Source organism: Lissotriton helveticus, chromosome 12, assembly GCF_964261635.1.
Source record: "Lissotriton helveticus chromosome 12, aLisHel1.1, whole genome shotgun sequence".
NCBI classification, from domain to species: domain Eukaryota; kingdom Metazoa; phylum Chordata; class Amphibia; order Caudata; family Salamandridae; genus Lissotriton; species Lissotriton helveticus.
This window is the reverse complement of record NC_136073.1, coordinates 251,233,935-251,254,467: the sequence shown is the minus strand read 5'-3', so window position 1 is coordinate 251,254,467 and position 20,533 is coordinate 251,233,935. Positions and strand designations below refer to the sequence as shown.

Genomic DNA, 20,533 nt, shown 5'->3' with positions numbered 1-20,533 from the left:
TCAATAGAATGATGGATTTAACCCAGATCTCTTGACTGGGGTGAATGTTTTGATTTGTTCTGCATTCCGTCCATCAATTGTGTCTTTTGCTCCCTCATGTATGGTCTCTCACCTGCACTCCATGCTGCTCGGTCGACCATTTGCTTCTCCCAGTCATTTCCAAGTTGCAAATCACTGGCTTTATGTTGCTTACGCCCTTTTGTTCCCCCTTACCGGTGATTCTTTTTTTTTTTAAACTCCCCCAAAAATATAAAAAAATAAAAAAGTACATATTGAGCTTTTTAGGTCTCACCTGAGCCAGCGCATGTGCTGCAAGCCATTTAGTGAGTAGGCTTTAAAAAGCCGACCACAGCTTTGTGTGGCATAGAGCTTGCGGTTACGCGCAGTTACGAGCAGAGGCGCCATCTGGCTTTCATCTTGCTCTCCCAAGCGCACGTGCCTCGCTCCGCCTCCGTCTTGCTCGCGCTGCAATGCCCCTCCCCCACCACAGAGCGCATCTCACGTCCACAGGTCTTGCTGCTCCTTTTCTCTGGCTCATCTACCAAGCTACCTTTACGACATTCAATCGGTGTAACTATCTCCTACCGACAGTCTCCTTTGCTCTCTCAAATCGAAGAAAGACTTTCCCCTAACCAAATCTTGCCGCTGATCAGTCCCGATCTCCATATTGCTGGTTAAAAAGGACACTGCGGGTCGATTCCTCACCCAGATTTCCCAGGCAGCCTTTCGTAGAATCACAAATGCTGAATGCTTACTCTGCTCAGCTGTTTCCGGGGGAAGCATGCATAGCCAGCTCTGCTCAGCGCCCCTTTAACCCTCCCAGATTGCCCCAGTCCCACTCCCTCGTGCTTTTTCTTCACACTGTATTTGCTCTTCTATTTCCCCATACCTTGTTTGCTCCTCTTTCTCCACGCCGTATTTGATTCTCCTTTTCTCCACGCTGAGTTTGCTCCTCCGTTTTTCTCCAACGCCCTCTACATTTCTCTTACACGCTTGTTTATTCCCAGACCATGCATATTCCTGGAATCCAGTGCCTTTCCCGCTTGAATTTGCCCTGGACCTGCCCTGCTCTTCTCCCCTCTCGGGACAGGCTGGAACGTCCCATAAGATGAATGCCACCTGCGACCAGGTCTTCCATATAGCTATACTGGTCACTGTCAACTGGTCCCTTCTTATCCTGCTGCCATGCTTGTGCTAAAAAGCGTTGGCAAAGTGAATGGGTCTGCAAAATTCCAAACCATACCTATTTATGGGTTATAAGAAGTCCAAACCAGACCTATAGGCTTTGCCAAAGCTGATTAAGATTGTAAGTATGGGGTGAAACGCCCTCATGGGCTTAGCACAGTGGACTCTTTCCCATATATGACCTTGCCTTGAAGGCTCGGGGACTCAGGTCAGCTTTGAGCACCCTAGCCCCTACACCGGGAATGCTGCTTTCTTAGAGGGTGACTGGATGTAATCTACCAGCCGCAGCAACTGCTCCAGTTATGTGGAGGTTTCACAGCAGAAATGGCTTTAGGCTATGACTTTATTCTGAATTTATACTTGAAAGTATTGTATTTAAAATAAAGGTTCTGCTTTGCAGGAAAACTGTTAACAGCCAGAGCGGTTATTCGCTTATTGATTTGGCGCTAAACTCCTTATATGAACGGGTGTTCATCTAACGTGTTTTAATAGATTACAATTTCCTTATGTCGTACATTAGTAGCTCAGTCAGTCCTATTTTCTTTGGATCCTGGTACAGCGTTTGTAAATCTGCATTTAGAAGTAAAATCCAAACTACAAGTACAAGAATATATATATTTTTTTAAACCGGTTGGTGTCTCTTTTCACCTGGCTAGGGAAAGGAAACAGTTCTCTTTACCTAGTACTGGCACTACATATCCAGCAATCAACAACAATGTTTCATTATGTCTGCCATGGGTCCGAGACTTATTGTGACATTCACAGAACGGACATATAAGGTAACAAATGCTTTACATGCCGCACAGCAGGTACACTGCTCTACAACATAGCCTCAACACATTGGCAAAGCCAATCGGTCTGGCAAAACACTAATAAGGTCCCAAATGCGAGAGCTATTGGCTAGGCCAATGCTGGTTTCCCTTATCACTCCGACTCTGATCAGTAACTACAAAGAAAACAAAGTTGCCACGTCAAAGGCTTTTTAAATTTTTATACAGCATGGCCAAAAACTATATGCAACGCCAACAGGTACCAAACGCAATACCGATTCGCCTTGCCACTGATAATTTTTAATATTCAAGTGCTAGTGCCATGAATAGCAGGAAGTGCTCTATAATAAATTGTCTGTATGGATGTTTTAGACTTAACAGGTTGATGAATGTAATATGCCAGGAGGGTTGGAGCAGACTGAATACATAAAAAATTGCAAGCAACAGTTGCAGAACACAAATGTAGATATGGTTGTCTGCCTTTTCCGTTTTAGGTTAACATGACGCTTTCAATCACGATCTTGATGTGCCTCCCCACTCATTCCCCAAATGGACCTTACTGACCTATTCGGTGCAACCAGAATTATGTGGGCCGGTTCCTGTCGGTGCTCAGCAGTTCTTAAACCAGGTCCTGAAACTGGTCCCCAATAGGGTCTCCATTTTCACCCTCCTGGTGAAATATAAAAATCTTAACCCTTCACTGCTTTTGGTGTAACTTCTGAGACTCGCTATAGTTCTTTACAGTCTCATTTCAGAACTGACCATATTCTATACAACGACGTCATAGTTGTGGCTTCTTTATCTAATGCAACTAATAACCATTGGCAAAGCCAATAGTTCTAGCTTGTATGTATAATGCAACTTGCTGCATTATATATTGGATGCAATGACAGAAGCTGTCGGGCACCACACTATGCTAAGCACAGAATTTTTGGTTTACGCGTTATTAAACCACGTCCCATCTCCCAGTTTTTTCACCACACTTCGAAGCCCCGCTACCACGTTTAAGGCTCACGTGCAAAGGGGCTTCCAGTAAACCGGGGGTGCTTGGTTATGCAGCCGGTCCCTCCACGTCCATCTGACCTGCGGCAGGGCCCCGCCCCTGCTCACGCACTCGTGCGATGGTTTAGTTTTCGAAGAAAGGCCGTGACCAGTGGGCCGTGCAGCGCTGCCCCGACTGCGCTGGCGTGAACTGCGCTTCTCAAAGGAGCCTTTCTCTGCAGCGCCTTGGGCGCATGTCAAATATTTCTCAAAGCAGGGAACGCGGAGGTGGCAGCGGCAAGAAATACCTTCCCAGCCGCGAAGTGTTCAAGGCAATTAGTTTGTGAGCCTTGCTGCTTTCCGTACCACCCCAGTGCGGTTCAAAGTTGGGAGAAAGGAACCGTCCGAAAACTCGTTTCAGCTTCGTCTAGTTAGGACAAGATCTCAAATCAACAAATGCAGTAAAAAAATTGTAAACGATGTAGGTTTAATTGCTAGTAAAAAGGTAGTTAAAAAACTATGTAATATTTACTTGGCAGCCCGTGGGGCAGCAAATTAATCATTCTACGCCAAGAATGCGAGCTTTCTGGATCACTGTCATTTTATTGCAGTCTGGGGAACGGAAGAACACGCCCATGATTGTTCACACGATTGAGGAGGGCCATCTGAAAGGATATTGGTGAGTCCTCCGTCTTTAACTGAGATATTAGTCACGTTAAATAAGGTTAATTCTGGAAATACACGCACACACGGCTCTCACGATTTAAAGAGTCAAACATGTGCAGTTCATCCAGTCAGGTTTCTGGTTTGTATCTGTAGCTTGTATCCAGTTATAAAACTAGCACTACAAGTCCCAGAATGCAAAGCAAAAACGTAAACTGAGCGAATCAAGCACCGAACTAGTGACAAGTCTACAAATACTCCAAGGGCTGGCTTCCAACATAAAGTCGCCATTTGAATGCTCATTGAATGGTGAAGTGTGGAGTAAAAAAAAGCTAAGCCCGGTTTCCAGCATCTTAGTTGGCCGTAGCAACATCTCATGAGCGGGGGTTGGCTGCCTTCACAGGGCTTTGAGGGGCCAGCAGTGCAAAGATTGTAGGTATTTATTCAAGAGTTATGTAAAGTTTGATTTTATTATGGGGTCTCTGGCTAGGATGCGGCCAGGTTTAATTTTGTGGACTGCGAAAAGATCTTAAAGTAGTACTCGCATCAACAGGCTGCTAGTGAAGCGCTCCAAGGGCGGGTTCAAGTTTGTCCTACTTGATAAAGGAACATCACATTGTCCTCGTAAATTACTTCGGGGCGCTACTTCGTGCACTAGATTCTGAGGTCACTATGAAGAAATGAGAGAAGCTTCCAGAGAAGTGTGGAGCAAGCTCACATCTTTTGCCATATTGGTGACCTGGGGGGGATCACCAGAGGTCCGTGTCAAAAAGAAGTCCCAAGTTCCTTACTTTAGGGTAGGATCACAGACTAGATTATCAGTACTGGACCATTCTTGCCCCATAATGACTCCTTCAAACCGCCTAACGCAAGGCGTTAACATAGCAAGGCTGGATGGGTTCCAAGGAAAGTTTTCCAAATAAAGGTGAATTTGGGCAAAGTCAGTAGACATATTGAAGTGGTAATGCGGCGGGGGGGGGGGGGGGGGGGAGCAACATAGGTGTACAGAGATGTTAAAAGAAGAAAGGTGAGGGCTGATCTCCCAGTTCATGTTTTGAGGACCCAAATAACTTTTAATGATATAGTCGTAGTTTTATATGGCGATTAAGACCAAATTTGTTACTGCTTCTAGGAGATTCAAGTAACATTTTAATGCTACCCAAAGTATACAACGCATAAGAAAAAGGCTCGGATTGCTACACCAGGGTTTTCCCTTCTAATCTGCAGGCTTAACTCGTTGAGCCATCTTGTCGGATTAAGGCTCAGTGCATCACAGTTCAAAACATAATTTTTTGGCAACAAATAAAGAGTTAAAATGAGCCCATCCCAACGGTGGCAAAGATCCTGGCAAATAGCTCCACAATGTCCGTATACCTATAAGCAATGCAAGCAAAGGGTCCAAGTTGTAGAGACTTCTGGCAGTCACCACAAGGCCCTGCGATCTATCCACCAGCGGAGCGGGCAGGGCCACTCTTAAACTTGGGAGGGAGGGGCAGCCTGCATGTTGCTCTAGTCTTCCCCCCTCCCCTACTCCCCTCCCCCATAGTGATGTGTACCCGAGGCAGGCTTGTCAAAGAGTAAGAGCTTCCGGCAGACTGGGAGGAGATACAAGCTCGCTCCTGCAGTTTCTTTAATGGAGGCATTCACTGACTCGGCACCTGGCTGTGGGGGCGGGGAGGGGGCTGCACCTGCACCTCTTCCAGCTACGAGCAGCCGACAAGGGCAGGCTTAAGACAAAATCAAACGAATTCCGAAAAAGCCAGGCCTCAAAGAGACAGCCGAATTGTAGCAGACGCAGTTTAGCTGGCTTTGCCCCAGCCCTCACAGTCCTGAGAGAAGGCAGACATGTTTGCCAAAAGACGAGCACGGCTGACCACGAGCCTGGTGGCAGGTGGATCATGCGTGCAGCGCTGGACTGGCGCCTTCACTTGGAACACCATAGATGAACGGTGCACGTTTCTGTGCACTCGCGGCACAGCCCTGCGACTGATGGTGAGGCCTAAGAGCGGGGCAGGCCGAGGCATATGAAAAGGCCAAAATAAAACGCTTCTCGAAAAACGCTCTCCAACACATCGACATTACACTAGAAGGCTAACTACATTAGCCAGCACAACCCCCAAAATATGTTCGCAGCGGAGTTCAGATAGTATCCATACAGGACGCTGAAAGTTCGAGGAGTTGTACATGCGAAGCTTGAGATTCTGGAAGTGCATCTCTTGAGCCCTTTTTGAAAACGAGGATTTTGCAGTCTTGTCACAAGAGACGCTGCTACAAATTACCACAGGTACACCAGAGTAAATTTAATAACTTTATTCGGTCTAAAAAATGGGGCATAAAAGTAAACCGAAATATTGGTTATATAAACACAAGAGTTTAAAAATAATCTTCCATTAAAAACAATTAGAAATAAGTGCATCAGTGACTCTAGGGTTCATCGTCGCAACGAATAACGGTGCTTGACATGAACAGAAAAATTCAGATCTCAGAAGTCATTATGATGTTTTAAGCATCAAGTGTAGTTAAAAAAGCATGCGGAGGGGATAGAGGGAATAAAACCTCAAATAGGGTCCGCCATGTGCGCCTACTATCCTCCAAAAGTAAATCAACATCTTTGCCCCCACCATAAACTGAGCCACTATACACATAAAATCCTAACAGACTTGCCCATCATTGAGTGTGAACCCCCCCGTACTGCTTTCAAAAAGGCAGCGAGTACAATCTCAGGTGAAAACAGGGACTGTAAATGAAAGAGGGCTGTCTACAACAGCGGAGGCCTAGCCTCAGTAAAGAGGGTATAACAAAAAAGGGCTTTCATGCTAGGCTGTGCAATTTGCAAAAGAACAAAGCGCAGTAGAGATTGTGCAGAAATCACAGGGGCAGGAGGAGACTATTCCCTGCTGGATCTAAAAAGTGTTTGAAAAATAGGGACAAGTAAATAGTCCCCAATTTGAAGGGGAAAAGTGACCGCTCCCATCTTGACTGTTCAGAGACTGATACAAAGGTGGTTCATCTGTGTACAAGAGACTAACTATGCAAAACCGTGGGTTTGGAAAATGTGTTCCAGCCTAACGTTTGTAACGTGGTCCTTAAATACAGTTTACACCTCCATCTTTGCTTTTTTAGGCATACCACTGGTTCGGTGAACCACCAGGACATTCCTAGGGAACCAAGTGTATCCAGTATGCACCTCAGCCAGGGTAAGGAGCGTGCCTTATCCAGCATCAGGCATTCAGATCTAATGTCCCCTACAGAGCTTAGTGGCTGGGTTCAACCAATAGTAACCCATAGTAAAAGTGCCACCAGCGAAATCTTATCCTCTATGAAACCCTGGTTGAACTCAAAGTGGGAAACAAGATTAGAAGTGGAGAGCGGTGAACTCCGCAACCGTCACAGAAAGCAGTTTCACAGCCTGAAGAGAATAGCATTTACTGAAACCCCAGACTTCAGCTCCGTAGGTGCCTACATTGATGCATTGAGTTGTGCACTTTCAGTGGTGTATACACAGTCCCCCTAATTTGCGGTCTAATGAAGTTGTAAACTGTACCAGCGGTCGTGGGTCCCTTGCTCACTGTACCACTGGACTCAAGCTATCCTGGCTGATATGAGATGATACCCCAAAACCAGTCCCAGGATGCTGGTTTCTGGTCCAGGGGGCTTGGCAGTTCAGGCTGGACTGTTCAAATGAGCAGTAAGGTCAAGACTGATTTGCTTATGGCTTTGTTTAAACTGGGGTGGCGCAGTGAGCAAAGAATAGATGTAACGAAGATCTCTTGACTGGGGGATGAATGTTTGATTTATTCAGCATTCCATCCATCATTTTTTGCAGCACCACATGGAATACAAGGCGCTATATGAATGGTTGCAATAAAAATACTGTTCAGTAGTTCCGTCAGTATCTCTGCAACAGCCTATTTCTGATTGCGTTGATTACTGCCCGATACCAGGCCCACGTCTTGCCTCCCTCTGTCTATTAGACATCACCTTATATGCCCAGAATCCCTGCTTTTACCTCATGCCTTCGGACTAAAACTAGGAGCACCTTGAGGGGCTGTAGCAGTTATCAGTGAGTGACACCGGTCTAGGGTTGTATGGTTACACTGCACCCCAATTATAGCAGGGGTGCTACCATCTGGATTCAGGGGCTCAGTTTATCAGCTTGCATTCGGTCCCATGCCACCCTTTCTTCAGAACAGGAGGCCTTGATTTTGCAGCAGGGACTGTCAGGTGGCAGCGATATGCCAATCTATGTTACTGGGTGGCGCAGCAAATGGCTTGGAGAGGAGGAGGTTAGGGAGAGAAGGAGGTTTGATTGTGGTGGTGCCTGGCAGGAGTTGTGCTGAGAAGCTGCCCCAACTCCGTGTGTGGGTTGGGGCAGCTGCTCTTGGACAGTTGACCACCAAGGCTCCATGGTCATCTTCAGGACACATCAGAATATAAATGGAGAATATTGTCAGGATCCCAGTCAGGGTACGCAAGAAGACCACCATAGGGGCAGCAAACAGAAAGAACTTTGACCCGCACTATTTGCTCTACTCACACGGGTGGATACAATAATAAAAAAAATGCGGCCCAAACTGACTCAACATTGTGACAAGCAGTGCTCCAATAGGGGCAGTAGAATGGTTTGAGCGGGTTCAGGAGTCTTGGTAATCCCTGCCCGGCAGGCTGGTCCATCTTACCTTAAATACTCTACTGTAAAATGCGAAGGAAACATACCTGATCAGCATTACTTCATGTATAGAATATAACCATGTCTGCCAGCAACTATCACCCTCACAAAGCACTACCATAATGTATAGACTAGAGTAGTCTGTGGAAACTAGTTCACCAAAACCATACTCTCCTTCAAACCAAACACCCACACACAATATATTACATATGGTCCTTATGACATGATAGCTCTCTCCCAAAACCCATTTGTAGGTCTTGCCTACAGGCCACTTCGCTGCCGATTGGCAACCGATTTGATGGCTTTGTACAGCTCAGTTCACTGCTCCTAAAAGGATGGCACCTTTCTTCATTCTTCAGTTTCTTCCGACCAAGAACCAATTCGGTCTCGCTGCTTTTTGACTGGATATGCTGCATCTTTCCATTGTCAAGTTTAGAAACTTGCACCACAAGGGAGCAGTCTCTACCCATCTCCACCATTTTGGAATGCTTTTCCTTTTGGGGGAGAAACCGGCAAAACGAACATCTGTGCCCTGGTGAATCTAATTAGCTTTGCCAGGGCTTGCTGGACTTGCATCAGTAACACTGTCCACAATCCTTGCACTACCACCACAAAGTCCTACTCAAGACACTATACTTTAGGCAGAAACCCACCATCACGCCTGCGCCCAGGGCAGCCGCGGAGCCCTATAATTTGGCACAGCACTGCCTCAACGGCTGTCCCCGTGAAAACAAACACCAGCAACACAAACTCTGCTAATAAAATCACCCCCTCGAGTGCACAATTTCCCATGGTACAACAGCGACCAGGTTTGTGGTTCGTATACTACAAGCATTGGCTAAGTCAACATGACGGTCTTAGTCAAGCACACATTTGTTACCCAAAATGAACAGATAAATGGATACAGGTACTGAATAGACCTGCAGTGGAGCACAGCCGTGCAAACAAGCAGAAGTGGGTATCAGTTTCCCAGCCTGCTTCGGGGGATTTCCCCAGATCCGGGGAGGGTCAAGCCCGGACCACAGGAGGCCTGGTCTCTGAAGGGACAGGGCAGCCATGTGTGATGTTTGCATATAAAGAGTTCACACCATTAACAAGTTTGCCAACAAGCCAGAGGGTGAGAGACATGACGCAAGGAGGAGTAACTGGTGAGAACCGCAAACCTAGATAGAGATCGCCCCCTCCGCTGAAGCCTCCTCCGAGCAAGTCACGAGGCACTCAAGGCGCGAATTCAGCAAACGGTGGGCTTTGGTGGGGCGGGGCTTCAATCTTGGCACGTCACAAACAGGACTCCCTATATCGCTGTTTATTCTCAGCTAACAAAATAGCAATAGTGACCCATTTACAGGGTCTTCAGAAGGAGCGGACAACCCATTTAACAAGCATTTACAATGCAATGGTTTCGCCTTTGGAAAAGTTTGAGCTATTGGCATTGTAAATGACAAAATTTGTATTTATGTGTTGGTTTTGAAAACAGATAAATAAATGGGCATTGTCATTTACATTGCCATTAGCTTAACCTTGCCCAGGAGGAACGCAGGATTAGGAACTAGAATATCACTGACCCATCCACCAATTAGCACCTTTGATGTCCAAAGCCTCGATTTACTCCTCAGTCCAGAATCAGGGGACCAGCTGCATAATGGAAAAACCTCTCATTGAAACTGCACGTGCAAAGAAAAATAAAACCATTAAATTAACAGAAAGAAAGCAGCGCACACGGACGCCTAAAGTAAGCAAAGGATGTAAGTGACTTTATTCATTTCACTTTGTTGCATTAGCAGCAGCTGCCGCTGTAATGTGAACCTCAAAGGAAACGACGTGTATCTAATCACCTCCTGTTCGGCCATGTCAATGAGAGTGGTCGAAACACTGAACGAGCAAGGAATGAAACCACATACATGCCAACATTTTAGAAGAGGAAAAGCGTAGTAAGAAACGCAATAATCGGGAGAATGTATTTTCCTTATTGACTTGTATGGAAGCAGCAGCAATCTGAGGAGGGAGACACCAAAATACAGACGTTTGGCTTCAAAAATCGGTCGTATCCCTCCCGACTCGGGTTTAATAGCATGTTTGCAACCATGATATAAAATGTGTGATCATATATACATCCGCTGCCGAGGGTCCCCAATGCTCGATCAATCGTTCATACACATAATTCTCCATTTGTAAAGCTACGGCATAGTGCGTGCTCAGGGCGTGGTATGTGCGATAAGAAAAAACAGGGGGGGGGTGCACTGCAGCACACGCCACTATCTGGCACATATGTGTGCTTATACGGGACTTGAGTGTTGCAAAATGAAATGCACCTCGACCGCTGCCTAGTATTGCTTAAAATACAACAAAAATGCAGACGCATGCCGCACTCTCCTTGAAACGCAATCAGGACCAGCCCACACGAAGGGCGCTATTCCCAGGCTGCTGGCAGGCAGCGGCACCTTCCCTGGGGAGGGATGAGAGGGGGCGAGGGGAAGGTTTAGCACAATAAGCAATCCACGGAAGGACAGATGGGCCAGCTGCACGGTGTCAGCTATGTGTTTTTTTTCCCTTCATGGGGTTTGTTTTCGTTAAAGCTCTTTCCTGGCCCCACCTCTCCCCTCCCTTTGTCTCACAGAATGAGGCCATGGCGGGGTGAATAGGGAGGGGGCCGGGGGAGGAGAGAAATCCGTAGTCACGGTTACAGGAAATCAGGTGATATGGTCAGCGAATCAGAGCCGGCTGACGTCACTGCAGTCAAGCGCGAAGGAAAAACAAATGTACATCTTAAGAAACACGAACCATACAAATCACGAATATGCATGATAAAAAGTACACAGGCCCAGCACTTCATAAGATGTCAATTTTGCACCAGAATGTCGACATTTAATGCAAACACGTCTCTTCCATCTTCCATCTTCCTCTAACGTGTGTGCCCTCTCTCCTATTGGACTAGCTCGAGGAAAGTCTGCCGATTTCCTGCGGCCTTTGTACATTCTGCAATCATTCATTAACATGTTTTCTAAACCGCACCAGCATTTCAACGATGGGTGTCTTCGTAGGCACTAAAGAACAAGCACCTACGAGGACACAGGGGGCGGGAGAGGACACGGGCGGCGGGAGGAGGGCGGGAGAGGACACGAACGGCGGGAGGAGGGCGGGAGAGGACACGGACGGCGGGAAACGTGCACAGGACAGCGAGGGGGGCGGAAAGGCACACGGAGGGGGCGGGAATGGACAGCGCATCTGAATTCACTTTCAGTGAAAGGGGAGGGAACGGGAAAAAACGTAACTCCGCCCTGGGAAAAAATCTTGGGAACGCCCCCGAATCTGGTCCGGCCTTGACGGACAGATCCGGCACCCAATGGCTAGCCTCCATTTATGGAGCTAGCCAATGAGAGCCGTGGGACGTTCCCGAACTGCTTAGTGTCGACATAGGATTTCACCTGCGCTGAAAGGCTGCGCAGAGCGCAGCCTTTCGGCAGGCGAAACCCAAAAAGCGGCGGGGCGGGGGGGGGGGGGGGGGGGGGGGAGGGGTGAAGCTGTAGGACCGATTCGACCCACTCTGGATTTTTTTCCCCACCTTTAAGGGTAGGTTTAAACATTAAAAGTGCTCTGCCAGTGGTGGATCTTCTGACCTGCCACCACTGCTGTCCCTAACACTCAACCGCCCATTTAACAGCACCAAAAAGTACGGCTTACAGAGCGTCACGGAAACTGAACCACTCTAGTGTTTGTTGCACGAGGTTTTGTGACCAACAAAATGCTCATTTGATTATTCAACCTAGAATGAATGGTTGAGTTGGCCGCAGCAGGGATGAATCTATTCTTAGACCCTCCACCGTTCCGGGTCGCTTCTTCCCGCCGCCCCGGGTCTCGCTCCACTGCCCGGCAGAAGAGCGCGCTCAGCGGAGCCGTGAATTCCCCCGCTCGGATTACTCCGCTGCCGTCATTAATCACCGTTCGAAGCTGCAGCGAGAAGCGCACCGAGGCCAGAGCGGCACCTCGGGTGCGCAGCCCCTGGGTACGGCCTCAGTTTGAACGACAGACCCAGGACATGTCAGAGCCCCTCCCCTTGGTCACCCCATTCCAGGTTATTACTGACACCGACCCTATCTCTGAACGTGTCACCCACTAATCACGGGGATCCGGTCTGACAGTCTGAGTTCAATGGAAGCAACAAGACTCCAACACCCAGCATGCCCTAAAGCAGTGAACAAAAGGCGCGAAATGGAAACCGTGCAATTACCTGGCGGGAGGTGGTCACCCAGACAAACGCCAAAACCCAATACCTGCCGAGACCACATCCTTCCACAGCCCCATCACCGGGCCCTTGAAAGCTGCTAACTCAGCCTATCTGGACCACACTGCGGATGTGAAGGCCTGGGGTGCAGGGTAGGGTGACCAGGCGTCCGGGATTTGCCCGGACGGTCCCGGGTTCTCACCTGGTGTTACGGAAGATTTCAGGAAGTTTAGCTCCTGTCCCGGTTTTTAGAGAGGGGCGACTGAAAACTGTGGGATGTGATTTTTGATGTTTTACAACAGGGCAGTTTTCACTAAGCCGTTTAATTAACAGGCAACCTTCTGGGTTTAAAAATTGCATTTATGTAGGTTCTGTAATTATCTGCCGAGGAGCGCTGTCATTCTGTGCAGTCCTATTTTTGTGACATGTCCGGTTTTTGGCTTCAAAATTCTGGTCAACCTAGTGCAGGGCCGACTCTAGGGCACCATAGGGCGTCCTTGGAGAGGTCTGAGGCGCCCCACAATACTCGTGTGCATCAGATGTTGCATGTGTACAGGGTGCTGAGGGGGCGACGGTCCTTTGCTTAGGGCAGCTCCAGCACTGCCCCAGGACGTGGTTCAGTCCCCCAAGCCAGGACACTCCGGGGACGCCATAGAGCGGCTCTGCCCGCAGTGAGAGCCACCGGCCTCCAGATACCTTTTTACGGAGGCCGCCTCCAGCCAACTACAGACTTTGTCTAAAGGGCATTAAAAGGAGCACAGTGAGGTGCGCTGCCAGGCCAGCTGGGTTTGAGAGAACTGAAGGGCGTTGCGACACTGCATTCCACACTGCAGACAATGCAGCGCCCATCTGTAGTTTACACTGCAGGCAATACCCGTACACGGCTCACTCTGCAGGCAGACATGAACTAATCACCGGGGGCATAATAAGTACTGCTCTAAAGCAAACTGCTACACAATCCAAATTAGTGATGGGGAGCACACCAGGTGGGAAGCGGGAGGCAGGCTGCCACGTGACAGAAACCCCAAGTGCTGGCATGCCAGGCCCAAGTTTCGGCCTGTTAGACCTGGCCAGGTTCAGGTTACTGCAGGCCCTTCCCCAGCAGTGAAACACTCCGGGTAATTCAATAGCGGAGTCTCTCCACATGCATAAGATATCCTGGGGAACAAAGGCCTCAAACACCAGCGCCTCCTCCCATAGTAGGGTCCTGCTCAAACACCCCCGGGGCGAGCCATTCACACCAGCGGCCCTTTGTCCTGGTCCGGGGGAGGGCTCCCTGGAAGCATCTTATCAAGGGGAGGCCGGCGAGTGCTGTTTGAGTGACAATGAGGAAGCGCTGACCCCCCCCCCCCCCCCAATCCACTCCAAGGGTGCGCTCAGCATTTCAAAGCCAATCAGTTCCATTTGTAACCTCGAGAGTTTCACTCTGCGCGAGGGCGGAACAATCCCGCCTTTCGTCACTTCCTGTCGAGATCAAAGACCCGGAAGGTCACGACTGCAAGTGTGACGGAATGGTGCACCCCAGGCCTGCCCTCCCGTTTCTAGGTAAAGACGCCCCTTTTATTCTCTAGTTTAGGGTTTCTCCAACACTACGCCCTGCTAGACCTTTATTTTGATTTCATCACCAAGATGGTCCTCGCGCTTCTTAGGCAACCCTCTAATGCGAGTACTGGCTCGGTGCCACCTACAGCACCCATGGGGCTAATCACAGACCGTGACTCAACCGGGGCACAGGCCACGGATGCCCCTCTCTGGACCTCTTAAACAGATCACATTTTGTAGAAAAATAAAAGACACTGGTGTTATAACAAAAAACGAGTTGCTTCTTAAATACCAACTAGAGACGAAGTTACATAATGGACAGGAAAACGAAGTTACAATGCAAGAAGGCACAATGAAAAATAAATAAAACACTGGTATACATTATAAAAACTTGACAGGGAAAAAAAAATCAACACATTTATAATTTCATAAACAAAGCATGCACTCATTCAGTAGCCACATTTGTATTGTTAAAAAGGTATAAGGTAAAAAAAAAACCATGAAGGCTTTCCTCAAAGGTGAGCAAGACATGGGCTGCACCAAGCTTTCCCAGCTAAAGGCCGTTATTGGGGGAGGGGGGGGGTGAGGGAGAATTCAACAGGCCCAGCTGTACTACCCACAATACAAAAGACAGCTACACTCCGCCAGGCCATAATTGAACCATAAAGGTAAAGTGCTGGCAGTAGAGCGGGGTTTGATATGCGAATATACAAATGAAAGCAACGCGGTAGCCGCAGGCACCGCCCCCCCCCTCACAGTAATGTCAGGAGGGACTAAGCGGCCTGCTGATGAGGATGCACGCCTTTTCAGCGAAAAGTTTTTGTAGAACGAAAAGCTTGGTTGTGCTGCAGGTTGGCCATTGGACCAGTTATCAGCAGTCCAGATGAATGGTACCACAATGTGCAGACCCCTTGCAATTATTCTGAAACAAGCAGGTGTTCAATACCACCTTTATGCAGACTACACAAATACTACAAAATCAAACCACCCAGCGACGTCCGACACCTCAATGGCACGGTAACCAAGATCCATACCTGGTTTAACGCAAACCACTTCAAACTGAACCCAGACAAAACTGAACTAATACTGTTCTCTCCTAAAAGTAACCACCAACCAATTCACGAATGGCTCATGGAGCTTGATGCTCCAAACTGCTCCCTCTCGCCCCGACTCAGTAATGTCACTAGGCATTACTCTGGACAAGAACTCGTGAATTAAGGACCACATCAAGAACTCTGCAAAAAGTGCGCTTTACGTTCTAACACACCTCCAGAAAATTAAACCTTTCATTACTCAAGCTTTTCTCAAGACAATTTTAAAATTCCTAGTCCTTTCTAAACTGGATTATGGAATCGCCATCCGAACAGGGTCACCAAAAGCTCACCTAGCCCCACTAAGGACAGTCCTTAACATGGCAGCCCGACTCATAACTAGTGTAAAAAGATTGGAGAACTTCGCCAGCCCTCAACTGGCTTCCATGGAAGGTAGATGTATTTACAAACTGGCCTCCATCACACACAGGGGCCTTCACACCCAATCCCCAAACTACCTAAACAGCAAATTAGTAAAAGCAGGAAAATCCAAAACTATGAGAAGCACCAACTCACTTCTCATCCCTCCGCAACTGAAAGAAAACGACCCAGTACCGGTCCTTCTCTGGCAACGTGGCCAGGATGTGGAACGCACTCCCAATTGACCTCAGATGCAACCCCTCCTCTTGCTTCAAAAAGGACCTAAAACTCCTTCCTCAACCAATACTTTCCTGACCAAGTCAATCATCCTAGACATCAATAACATAATGGACTCCCCTCACTTGGACCTTGAAGGATGGTGGTTCTGACTGTCAACTCCCTGCGCCTCTCTCCGCTCACTGGATACACAAGTATTATGTCTTTGCTCATATCTTTATCCATTCTCATATCCTGCAATGTTATGCAATCTTTCTTTTCCTTTGTGTATGTAAATCGCTCCGATACCTACGGGTCTAGCTAGCGCTATATAAAACTTGTCAATAAAAAAAGTAAAAAAAAATATGAGGCTTGATAGTGATTTGCTGCGCAGGCACCATGCCCACGACTAGGAGGTGCAACCTAGCATCTCTGAAGGATATTACAATGCACTCCATCATGCCCAGATTCCCTTATTCTGAACCCTTGGACTCTACCTCCTTCTGCCCTTTAACCTTTGATGCTCTGTTCATCAGGCCTGCTGGACAGTCATGTTGGGTGAGTTACCCACCATGCACTATTCCTTCAAAAGATGGGCCACCAGCCTTCGGGTAAGGCCACCGGCCCCAAGGCCCACTCTTTCCCTCTGGATGTCGCTTTTCAAGATGCCTAAATGCACATCTATCGGTCACACTAATAAAACTTGGCATTCTTGTGTACAGTGTGCACCAACATACAGTAGATTCTCACTTCATATTTCAGTTGACAAGTTATACACTAAAACACTTATGTTTCAGACAATACATCATACAAACTGATTGGCCACGACAGATTCTGATCCATCTAGAAAAAATAAAACCACTGTCTAATTACTGGGACTTTAAATGGCCCCTTATTTCAGGCCAATCTAAACTGTAATTCTAACTTGTGAGCACCATGGATAACCTGCTGAGGTAGTCTGGTGATCTGGAGAATTAATGCTGCCTACTGATGGAGCTGGTGAGCACTGCACACGCAGTTTCCAGGCCACGTTCCATGAACCTTTAACACTTAGAGCCCTCGTCTTCCTCAACGGAGTCATGAGTGGGAAAGGACTAGTTCAGGTAAGATGGACAAGGAGGTAAAGGCTTGACGACGTGGTGGTAACCTTCATTAGGCAGAGTCCCCTTAGAGGGCCATGGGACCTCATACACACCAAGTGTAACTCAACACCCTCACTTTTTTGTTTTAAGATTGGAGATGAAAACTACCCTGGTTATGTGTTTACCAACCCACATTATAAACACTTAAAAGAAAGAGCAAACCGGATACAAGAGGTGAACCAGACTGACTACTTAACACTGAGACCATTCAAAGACACATGTGTAATTAGTATTTATACAAGCAGTACTAACTCAACCACAACTGGCTGTCCCCACAAACCACCATTTTCTCGGAGATGAGCTATCAGCGCAAGCCTTCAAAATTTGGAGACACAGGTTAAAAACGCAGCCTCTGCGCTAAACCCCACATGCAGTATACTTAACCCCCTGTGCCCCAAAATGTGAAATGTAATTGGTGCAAAATGTATTTGTATAATGCCTGCTTAATGTACATGATCTGGTAGATTATCTCCCAACCCCTCATGTAATGTATAAAGCTCTATTGCATCGCAGCTAGGGTCATGCTAAATACATTTTTTAAACACAATCATCTTGGGTAGTCTGCATTGCAACTGAAGTCAGGATGGCTCCGACATGTCATCCTATGGCCGGAGACCCCAAGTATAACCCCTTGCCACAGCCCTACTAATGGTATTGGGCTGCTAGGCTACATTCCTTCAGAAAACCAAAACCCCTTGATGACCGTCCTTGCATTAGTTCACACACAAAACCTCAACATACTAAAACATTTATAGTATAGATGCACACTCAAAAACACTCCAAAGTACACAGCTCAGGCTATTAGTGACTAAAGCTCTCCTAAGCACAATAAAGATAGAAAAGTTACCTTTTCCCAACTTTCTTCCAGGCTCCAGGTCCCATCTGGTTACGGAGAAGATATATGTCTCAGATCCAAAGCCAGGCTGGCAAAGTTCAACTTCATCACACAAGCTTCTTGACACCTAACCAAGGGCAAAAAACACAGTTTATCCTCTTCAGCTAAGACACAATAGTCCAGGCAAGAGCAAAGATGACTGGTTATCAGAGTTCACCTCTTACACCCTGAATTTACTAAACACATTTCAATTCAGGCAAAGCAACATCCTTTCCCCTCAGTCATAAGACTGCTAACTTTCAGACAGCCAATTAACATTAACAAAACGTTTATTTGCAAAGCATGCTTATCACCCAAGTTTGGGGTCTCATGGCGCTGAACAGATGTTGATTGTTACCAAACTCAAGGATACTAATTTATCGACCTGTGGTATATAAATAAATACCGGATCTAGGTTTGTCTGGACATAGCAATAACAGATAGCTCAATAAATAAGAGTCAAGATTCGAGGTAGTAGGAGTTTGCAGGTTTAATACAGCATAAAGGACAGGAATAGGACAACCTGCACGGGAACAGGATGGCAGCGCTGCCGGGGGCAGGATCAGAATCGGCACAACATTTAATAACAGTTCACAAATATATATACTAAAACAGTTACATTACAATGAATTACAGTAGGCGGAGCAGTGGGTGTGGTCAATAGCAGTCGCGAAAGATAAGGGTGAAAATGGGTGTAACAGGGGCGTATACATAGACATGTGATGTAAACGTAACAGAATATGTCATAAATGGGGCGGAAACATGGAGGGGGCTACCTAAGGAGCCGGGACCTCTAACCTAATGGTGCGCGCAAACTGACAATGACGTGTTACTAGGAGAAGCTGGGGGCTATGAACTCTGTGCTAGGAGCAGAGACTGAAGTCTGGAGAGTCAGGGCGACATGTACCTAAACAGTATCTAGTATCTGATGTTTAGAGAACATGTTGATATAAACTAGAAGTCAGGAGGGGAGAGGCTAACGGACTCTAAGACTGGAGCATACATTATTCTACATGTAGTGCGTGATGAAGAATATTAAATGACCATTAAATGCAGTATTTCTCTTACATGGAGACGTAAAGGCTAGACAATGACGGAAACTATTGATGCGATTCAGTAGCTTAGGAATGCAGAGAAGGGGGGCTGGACTGATAACTAGAATCATAACATACTCTTGGCAGACTCGTAGGCAGAGCCAGGCTGAGCCGGGCACTGTGAGGCAGGAAGTAAGTAAAGGGTCGAGGATACAGGTGGGGGCTGTATCGCTCCTCAGCGAGGCTCAGGAGACAGGAGCTGAATCTGGTGTCCGGACCCTTTTGAGGCCTAGAAACGGGGACTTTACAATGAAATAACGTGCACACTGAGAAACGTGGCAACGTAACTTTACATAGGCCTGATACTCGTAGCTTTCACGAGAACTGGAAACTGGCATACTAGTGATGGACACAACTGTAATTGCGTCTTTAATCAAACATACAGGATACATATGCATATTTAATCATGCACACATAACATAAGATGGAGGACTCGTAGGGACACAGAACATGGCAAAATTTACTTTTCCACAGACCTCAGGTGGATGAAAGGCTGAATGGAACCAAAGGGATTTGAAAAACTAAATAGCAAGGACCCCCTGGGTAGTAACAATCTATAGACTCCTAGGGCAGGGTAACAACATATGCGAAAAAATCCTAGGACGTCTAGGTATATAGGTGTACAGATAAGACAGGCCAGTTATCAAGACTGGCCTGTCTTATCTGTACACCTATATACCTAGACGTCCTAGGATTTTTTCGCATATACCGAAGGGATTTGAACCTGTGACCATGAGGCCGAACAAAGGCCCCTAGAGTGGACGCATTTGTCCACCAATCCTGGCTTACCTTCCAACAGCTGCATTCAGTGTAGGAAACTATTTTCAAGCAACACAACCCACCGATAATATTAATTCTAATTTTGCCACATCCCACAGTAAGACAACATACCTAAGTTTCCAATGAACACCCCCCCATCCCAAACATACACCCCCGCTAGGTATATGCCCAGTGTTAATCACCCGGAGGGTTACAACAATTATGGATGGAATTCTCCAATTTCACAGCCACAGGTGATTACTCCACGCTGCATCCCAGTACATTGTTTTTTGTTGCCCACCATGCAATCAGTCTTGACCAGGGTACAAGTAAAAAAAAAAAACAAACAAAAAAAAAAATGAAGTGGGACGCCAACGTCACAACAGGAAGTGACGCCACGAAAGGTGGCTTGCACCATCAGACTCATTGCCCCCCCCCTTATATGCGATTGCATCAGAGAAGCCAGCGCGTGAGCAGCGTTCTGAAGGGCCTCAGATCTCGCCCCAGAGAGGCCAAAGAGTGAACGTGTGACTCCATTTGGAGTTTTGTTGCCCACCATGCAATCAGTCTTGACCAGGGCACAAGTCCTAAAAATATAAGTAGGGGGACGCTGACGTCGCAACAGGAAGTGACATCACGAAAGGTGGTTGCACCATCAGACTCATTGCCTCCCCTCGCTCACCCCTTAGAATCGATTGCATCAGAGACGCCAGCGCGTGACCAGCGTTCTGAATGACCTCTGATCTCGCACCAGAGAGGTCAAAGAGTGAATGTGTGGCTCCAGTTATCGAGCTCCCGTGGCACAGAGAGCAGGGGACCCATGCCTGGGCACACCCCTTCCCCAGGTCCAAGGTCGAGCGCCCCAGCCGTTAGGCCAACTCCTCTGCACGTGTACACTAGACGCGAACTGACAGTAAATCGTGCTTTGGACCGCATCGTCCGGGCTGATTCTAATGGCTCTATCC

At 47.4% G+C, this 20,533-nt stretch overlaps 1 protein-coding gene across 4 annotated transcripts in view; it reads right to left on the bottom strand.

Moving 5' to 3' along the window:
- Positions 1–20,533, bottom strand: part of LOC144797609 (B-cadherin-like) — a 696,579-nt gene that overhangs the window by 233,328 nt on the left and 442,718 nt on the right. For all 4 annotated transcript variants that reach the window (XM_078668297.1, XM_078668296.1, XM_078668298.1 and 1 more), the window contains exon 2: positions 17,689–17,803. In XM_078668297.1, coding sequence (XP_078524423.1) covers positions 17,689–17,803 — 115 coding nt within the window. The remainder of the gene's footprint in view (positions 1–17,688; positions 17,804–20,533) is intronic.